General features: G+C 46.0%; 2 protein-coding genes across 2 annotated transcripts; both read left to right on the forward strand.

Moving 5' to 3' along the window:
* The first annotated feature begins 304 nt into the window (after window positions 1-304).
* On the forward strand, window positions 305-1,234 carry LOC119923150 (putative olfactory receptor 2W6). Its single transcript, XM_038742670.1, has one exon. It carries the CDS (start codon window positions 305-307, stop codon window positions 1,232-1,234), a length of 930 nt encoding a protein of 309 aa, XP_038598598.1.
* A 6,119-nt stretch (window positions 1,235-7,353) lies between these two features.
* Window positions 7,354-8,296, forward strand: LOC119923149 (olfactory receptor 2B2-like). Its single transcript, XM_038742669.1, is given in 2 exon segments — window positions 7,354-7,488; window positions 7,490-8,296. Coding segments are annotated over 2 exon segments (942 nt in total).
* The last annotated feature ends 227 nt before the right edge of the window (window positions 8,297-8,523 follow it).

An 8,523-nucleotide genomic window follows, 5' to 3' on the forward strand; every position in this document is an offset into this window, starting at 1 on the left:
CTAATGCTCATCTGCACAGTGGCATATCCTCTGGAAGTCGCCTAATAATAATTGTGGTGTTTGTTGAGTGTTTACTATGTGCCAAGCTTACTATGCTCATCTGAACAGTGAACATATTCTCTGGAAGTTGCCTAGTAATAATTGTGTTGTTAAATGCTTATTATATGCCAAGCTTACTATGTATTGGCGCTGGGGTAGATACAACATCAACAGGATGGAGGCAGTCCCGGTTCCATATGGGGCTTAGAGTTGGGTCGAGTGTTCAATCTTGGATGGGTTTTCTGTCCCAAATATCCTGAGCAGAATGGAGCTAAGCGAAGCCAACCAGAGCTCTGGGAGTGCCTTTATCCTGCTGGGTTTCTCTGACCATCCAGGGTTGGAGAAGGTTCTCTTTGTGGTCATCTCTATTTTCTACTTCTTGACTTTAATGGGCAACACAGCCATCATTCTGGTGTCTTACCTGGACTCCCAGCTCCATAAGCCCATGTACTTCTTCCTCTCTAATCTTTCTTTCCTGGATCTCTGCTTCACTACCACCACAATCCCCCAACTGCTGGTCAACCTGTGGGGACCAGGGAAAAGCATCAGTTACAAAGGTTGCTTTGCCCAGCTCTACATTGCACTGGCTTTGGGCTCTACCGAACGCATCCTGTTGGCCGTCATGTCGTATGACCGCTATGTTGCTGTCTGCCAGCCCCTGCGGTATGCTGTGCTCATGCTGCCATGTCTCTATAGGCAGCTGGCCGCTCTGACATGGGTGAGTGGCTTCACCAACTCCATAGTGGGTACGGCGGTCACCCTCAGGATGCCCCTGTGTGGGAGACGCAGGCTGGACCACTTCCAGTGCAAAGTCCCGTCCTTCATTAGGTTCGCCTGTGGGGACACTGCCCCCAACGAGGCTGAGATGTTTGCAACAAGTGTGATCTTTCTGCTGGCACCCGTCTCCCTCATTGTCACTTCCTATGGGCACATCGCCCGGGTGGTGCTGAGGCTCCAGTCTGCCGCCGGGCGGGTCAAGGCATTCCGGACCGGCTTCTCCCACCTCATGGTGGTGGTAATCTTCTTTGGAACCATCGCCTTCATGTACCTCCAGCCAGTTAAGAGCATCTCTAAGGACCGGGGCAGGTTCGTCTCCCTCTTCTACGTCGTTGTCACCCCCTGCCTCAACCCTCTCATCTACACCCTGAGAAACAGAGAGGTCAAGGATGCAGTGAGAAGGCTGGGGAGAAGATGAAGCCAGGGAGGCGGATGGTCTTGGTTGCTCCTGTGACACCTAATAAAAATAATAAGAAGAATAATCATTATTCTTATTATTATGGTACTTGTTGGGCATTTGTTTTGTGCCAAACACCGTACTAAGCTCTGGGGTAGATAATCAGGTGGCTGCAGTCCCTGCCCCACATGAGGCTCACAGTCTAAATAGGCAGGATTAGGATTTAATCCCCATTATATGAATGTGGAAACCAAGGTACAGATAAGTGACTTTTTCAAGGTCACGCCCAGCAGACAAGTGGCAGATCAGCAGGGGGACTGATTGAACTGGCAGGGGGTGGTAAGATGATGGCAGTGACTGCTGTGATTGCTGGACTCTGGGCAGCCTTGTTTGAGTGAAAATGTAATATTTGGAACCTAGTGGGGCACACAGAAACCAGGAGAAAAACAGCATCTTCTCTGTTCCCATCCCCAGCCCCGCCACATCATCTCCTCCTGGCCTGCACGGAGCGCAGTTTTGGTCTGGTCCCACAGCCCTCGACTACTGTCAGCAAGCCCCAGTCATAAACCCAAGGCCGCCCAGCCAAGAGAACCCAGGTCCCCTGACTCCCAGTCCTGTCTTCTCTCCACTAGGCTTTGTTAATAACAATAATAATAATTATGGTAATTGTTAAGCGCTTACTATGTGCCAAGCACTGTTCTTAGCACTGGAGTAGATTCAAGGTAATCAGGTTGTCTCACGTGGGCTCACAGTCCTAATCCGCATTTTACTGATGAGGTAACGGAGTCACAGAGAAGTTAAGTTAGTTTCCCAAGGTCACACAGCAGACAAGTGGCAGAGCTGGAATTAGAACCCACGTCCTCTCACTCCCAAGCCCGTGTTCTTTCCACTAAGCCAGGCTGCTTCCCATGCAGCTTTGTCGGATAGAGACTGAATCAGATTGGATTATCTTACTTTATACAGTGCTTTGGTACATAGCGCTTCATACAAATGTCCTAATCTCCCAAGAGAGGGTGGTAGTGACATGGTTAATGATGGTGGAATCTGTGGTGAAATAAGGGAAACTGTGGCAAGGCCAGGGAAATAGTGGTGGGAAAGAGTCAGCCCAGGGCGAGCAGGAGAGGAGCGTCAAGTAAGATAGCTATGTCAGCTAGCTTGTCATGGTATTTATTAAGTACTTCCTATATGCCTATACATATTTTGTATCTACCTTATGCCACATGATGTGGAAGACAAAAAAAAAAAAGATCAGACACAGTCTCCAGACCTCATATGGGGCTTGTAATCTAAGAGGTAGGGAGAACAAAGATATAATCCCCAATTTACAGATGGGGAAACTGAGGCTCAGTTTTCCTGGGTTCTAACCTAGGCTCTTTCAGTTGCTTGTTGTGTGACCTTGGCAAGTCAGTTAAATTCTTAAGGATGGCTGAAACTCTTTAGCCCTAATAGGGTCTTGCAGGGCCCAGCACCTATAGTCCCTTGCTCCCTTCATTTCACACAATCTTGTTTTCATTGCAACCACTGATACTTACCTCAAAGTCCTGGGTCCTTTACTCTTATTGTAGTCTATCAATTACTTAGGACAGTGCTCTGCATACAGTAAGCAGTCAGTAATATTGAATGAATGAAAAGGAGAGACCCAGGACTTTTAGTACAACAATTAGAGAGTTGCAATGGACTAATAAATGGAAGCTGTGGAATCCCCATCTTCGATGGACCTTAGAACTATATGAAATAGGGATATTCTTCCCTAGCAATCTTTTTCATTGCTAATTGTTAAGTGCTTACTAAGTGCAAGAACTGGGGTAGATACACTATAATCGTGTTGGGCAAAGTCCCTGCTCCACATAGAGTCATAGTCTGAACTGGACAGATGATGATTTAATCTTCATTTTACAGATGAGGCAACTGAGGTACAGAGAATTTAAGTGTCTTATCCAAGGTTATACTGCATGCAAATAGCAGAGCTGTGATTAGAGCCCAAGTCCTCTGACTCTGAGGCCTGTACTTTTTCCACTAGGTCACACTGTTTCCCTATAGTGGTGGCGAGGGAGTAAAAGAGTCAGAAGTAGGAGAGGGCCTGCTCTATCTCTTATTGTACTCTTCCAAACATTTAGTATTGTGCTCTGAGCACGTAGATGCTCAATAAATCCTATGGGATGATTGAATGAGTACTCGTATTTTGAGGGTTTGGGGCCCCTGTTAAAAAAAAAAAATCTCCAAGGGTAGACTAACAACAACACACAATTAAGAAAGGAGTGACTCTCTACGGAATGAAAGAAAAAGTGATAAAAAGAGACAATGGCACCAAGCACCGCAAACACTAAGCAGGACAACACAAGGGACAGATATTTTGGGTAAGAATGTGGCTGGAATTCTGGGTCCCTCACTGACATTTTCAGCTACACATTTCATCATTAGTGGTGTCTTTAAATGTGAAGGCTGACTCTATAATATATATATGATATATAATACATATATATATATATATATATACACACACACACACAACCATATGTCATGTCTTTACAGTCTGGGGCTAATGCTTTGTGTTCTTGAATCAGTATAATATTTTGCCTAGGGCCGAAGCTCTTGTGATTTTTCCCAAGGCTCTTTAGGGTTTGTCACTGAAGACAGCAGCAAGGCTCATGGGCTCATGCCCATCTGATGGTGAGGGGGAGAGAGAGGGAAAAATCATCTCTAGAGGGAATAATCATTCTTGATTCTCCTCCAGTCCCCAGATATTTCCCTCTGGACACTAGGGTTAATTAGACTTGAAAAGTTAATGAATCATGCCTCTTGCCAAAACTGCAGCATCTATGGTCTCCATAAAATTGTTCACACATCCTGGCTTTGCCCTTTAGGCTTGGGTTCAGTGCAGTGGTTTAATAATCCCAGATCACTTCACTGGTATCTCAGGATTTTTTTGTCGTTGCCCTCAGCCAGATTTGCACAACTCTGCTCTGAGAAGCTGAGCTGGTTCACTTCTGACCTTGGACTTTTCAGTTCCCCTTCCATAAATGGAATGGAGGTAAGTTGGATTCATTCATTCAATCATATTCATTGAGCGTTTACTGTGTGCAGAGCACTATACTAAGCACTTGGGAGGGTACAGTACAACAATAAACAGACATATTCATTGCCCACAATGAGTCTACAGTCTGTGGGGGTGGGGGGGAGGCAGATATCAATACAAATAAATAAAATTACAGTTACATACATAAGTGCTGGGGGGCTAGGAGGGGGGAAGAGCAAAGGGAGCAACTCAGGGTGACACAGAAGGGAGTGGGAGATGAGGAAAGGTGGGGATTAGTCTGGAAAGGCCTCTTGGAGGAGATAGGCCTTCAGTAAGGCTTTGAAGTGGGGGAGAATAACTGTCTGTCAGAATAGAGGACGGAGGGTATTCCAGGCCAGAGGCAGGATGTGGGCTGGGGGTTGGCAGCGACAGTAGTGAGATTGAGGCACAGTGAGAAGGTTAGCACTAATTGGATCTGAAACCAGCGTAGAGAACCACTCAGAAAAGACATCAAGGGATTTCCATCTCTCTGAGCTGAATTGATATCTCTAGCTTAGTCTTATCTTTTCCTCAAACTTCTCAATTCTCTTTATTTCCCCTCTATTACCAGGAACTAGGGATAATGGAATGTGGAATACACTTGGCATGATACAGGGAATTTTAAGGGTTGATAAAATGATCCAGATAATATCTTTCTCATTCACCTGGGCAAAGGAACCAAGGACATTGCCAATAACTTTTTAGACTGCTCTAGATTGACCAGGGTCACTAATACGTTATCATTAAATTTAGGAATACGAATGGAAGTCCATTGGGTGAAAGATAAAGGCATTAGGAATGTTCTATACAGAGACAGCGATAGATGGTCTGAATATTGCCTTGGTATCAGTCTTTAGGCTTACAGTGGGCTTATCCACACCTCGTATCCATAACCCAAGTGCTTAATACAGTGCTCTGCACACAGTGAGTGCTCAACAAATACCGTCATTTGATTAATGATAGTATTACTGCATCAGCCTCCTGAGTACTGCATCAGCCTCCTCTCCGATCTCCCATCCTCCTGTCTCTCCCCACTTCAATCCATACTTCACACCGCTTCCCAGATCGTCTTTGCGCAGAAATGCTCTGGGCATGTTACTCCCCTCCTCAAAAAACTCCAGTGGCTACCAATCAACCTATGCATCAGGCAAAAACTCTTCACCCTCGGCTTCAAGGCTCTCCATCATCTCGCCCCCTCCTACCTCACCTCCCTTCTCTCTTCTACAGCCCAGCCCAGACCCTCCACTCCTCTGCCACTAATCTCCTCACTGTGCCTCGTTCTCACCTGCCCGCCGTCGACCACCGGCCCACGTCCTCCCCCTGGCCTGGAATGCCCTCCCTCTGCACATCTGCCAAGCTAGCTCTCTTCCTTCCTTCAAAGCCCTACTGAGAGCTCACCTCCTCCAGGAGGCCTTCCCAGACTGAACCTCCTCCTTCCTCACCCCCTACTCCCCCTCCCCAACCCCCCACCTTACCTCCTTCTCCTCCCCACAGCACCTGTATATATGTATATATGTTTGTACATATTTATTACTCTATTTATTTATTCATTTTACTTGTACATATCTATTCTATTTATTTTATTTTGTTAATATGTTTTGTTTTGTTGTCTGTCTCCCCCTTCTAGACTGTGAGCCCGCTGTTGGGTAGGGATCGTCTCTATATGTTGCAAACTTGTACTTCCCAAGCGTTTAGTACAGTGCTCTGCACACAGTAAGCACTCAATAAATGCGATTGAATGAATTAATGTGGAAAATGAAGACTAGTTGTTTTCCATGTTTATGGATATTTAAATGTAAGAAAAGGGACTTAAATGAATTCAGGTGTGACTGGAGATGGATATAAAGGACTGTTTTATTGTAAACTCCAAAGAGTAGAGACTGTGTATGCTTACACTATTGTACACTCCCAGACTCCTAGTTCAGTGCTCTTCACAAAGTAGTGGCTCAGTACATTCTATTAATGGATAATGAAATAGGAAAAGGACTAGAAAGGTCTCAAAACTCGGCTTCTGACATCCTTCAAATTAGACATATTTAAGAAAAGAAAACACGGGCCATTATTTTTGGTGCAGCTCATCCTGGATGGTATAGTCAACTTCTTTTTTTAAATTAGCCTGGAGAAAATGTATCAAATCTGGAGAAAATGGATCCAATCAAATCTATTCTATGATTTGCATCCTGCTATGCAGACCAAAAGGACACTTTTGGACTCCGAGTAATTTGGTTGGGTTGTTGATACTATTTGTAGTAGTCTAAAAATTCCTCAACTCTCTCCCTTTAAATGCAGAGACATAAACAGTGACATTGTTGTGCTTGAGTTTCCAAAAAAGAAGACAACGAATTCTCATACTTGTAGTTGAATTTCACTGTCAATAACATCTTTATGACTATGAAAGACAGTTGACTCTCTCCCCCCTCTTCTTTCTATCACTTTTTCAATCAAGCAATCAATGGCATTTATTGAGAGCATACTGTGTGCAGAGCACTTCTACTAAGTGCTTGAGAGATTACAGTACAAGAGAGATGGTAGACACATTTCCTGCCCATAAGGAGTTTGTACTCATTCATTAATTCAGTCATATTTATTGAGCACTTACTGTGGTTGTACTTTTCCTATTTCCTCCCTTTCCTTGAGGGAAGGAATTGTCTCTACCCACTGTATTATACTGTCCCGCTTACTTAATATAATGCTGTAAATGCTCAATAAATAACATTTACTGATGGACTAATCTTTCTCCCCCTCCTCATTCTCTTTCTCATCTTCACCTTTCTTTCTGCCGCTCTTTCTTTCCCTTTCTCTTCTCTTCTCTCTCTCTAGTCCTCTTTTTCCTGTCTCTCACTCAGTGCATGATGAAGGGAATGTGAGTTGAGCTCAGTGGGATTCCATGGATGTTAAAAGACATATATATTTCCTTCCTTCCCCACACCCAAACACAACGATCCATCTTCGCGACCCCATATTCCCCCTCAGTGTTCTGCTGCTAGAACGTTGCTGATCCTAGACGTGAGATTGTATGAGTGGATCATTGTCACCTCTCTCTGTTTTTTCTTTTACCCCGCAGGTGTCCTAGAGCAAAGCAAGCATGGACAGGGCCAATGGGAGTACCCTGCAGGGCTTCATCCTTATGGGCTTCTCCGACCGACCCTGGCTGGAGCTGCCCCTCTTTGTGGTCTTTCTGGTTTCCTACATCCTGACCATCCTAGGCAAAGTGACCATCATCCATCCTGCTGTGTCGGCTGGACCCCCGACTCCACACCCCCATGTACATCTTCCTCACCAACCTCTCCCTTCTGGACCTCTGTTATACCACCAGCATCGTACCCCAAATGCTGGTCAACCTTCACAGTGCTCAAAAGATGCTCAGCTATGGTGGCTGTGTGGCTCAGCTCTTCATCTCCCTGGCCTTGGGCTCCACTGAGTGTCTCCTTCTTGGGGCCATGTTATTGGACCGCTTCGTGGCCATCTGCCGACCCCTGCACTACCCTGCCATCATGCACCACAGGCTCTGCCTCCAGCTGGCAGCCTCCTCCTGGCTCAGTGGCTTTGGGAATTCTGCTCTCCAGTCCACATGGACGTTGAAGATTCGCCGCTGTGGTCGCCGCCGAGTAGATCACTTCCTCTGCGAGGTGCCCGCCCTGCTGAAGTTGTCCTGCGCCAATACCGTGGCCAATGAGGCAGAGCTCTTCTTCATCAGCGTCCTCTTCCTCCTGATCCCCGTGATCCTCATCCTGATCTCCTATGGCTTCATCGCCCAGGCCGTGCTGAGGATCCCGTCCATGGAGGGCCGCCGCAGGGCCTTCGGGACCTGTGGTTCTCACCTGCTGGTGGTTTCGCTCTTCTACGGGACGGCCATCTACATGTACCTGCAGCCCCCGTCCCCCAACTCGCTGGACCGGGGAAAGATGGTCTCTCTCTTCTATGGAATCATCGCCCCCATGCTGAATCCTGTCATCTACACCCTGAGGAATAAAGACGTGCACCATGCCTTCTCGAGCTTGGTGTCCAAGTTATCCTTCCTAAAGTAGTGGGAAATGTGCTAAAGGATAAAGGTTCATGGTTCTACAGCAACCATGAACACCCAGGGTCCTTCTACACCGTTGCACAAATCAACTTAAATAATAATTATGGCACTTGTTAACTGCTTACTATGTTTTCAAGCACAGTATTAAGCACTAGGGTGGTTACGAGATAATGGGGTCGGACACAGTTCTCTAATACTTCTTCTACTATTCAAGCACTTCTACTTCCTACC

Source organism: Tachyglossus aculeatus, unplaced genomic scaffold (genome assembly GCF_015852505.1).
Source record: "Tachyglossus aculeatus isolate mTacAcu1 unplaced genomic scaffold, mTacAcu1.pri scaffold_149_arrow_ctg1, whole genome shotgun sequence".
NCBI classification, from domain to species: domain Eukaryota; kingdom Metazoa; phylum Chordata; class Mammalia; order Monotremata; family Tachyglossidae; genus Tachyglossus; species Tachyglossus aculeatus.

Bases quoted from the DNA above. Each gene is read 5' to 3' on its own strand.
- LOC119923150 (XM_038742670.1), top strand. From the start codon at position 305: ATGGAGCTAAGCGAAGCCAACCAGAGCTCTGGGAGTGCCTTTATCCTG.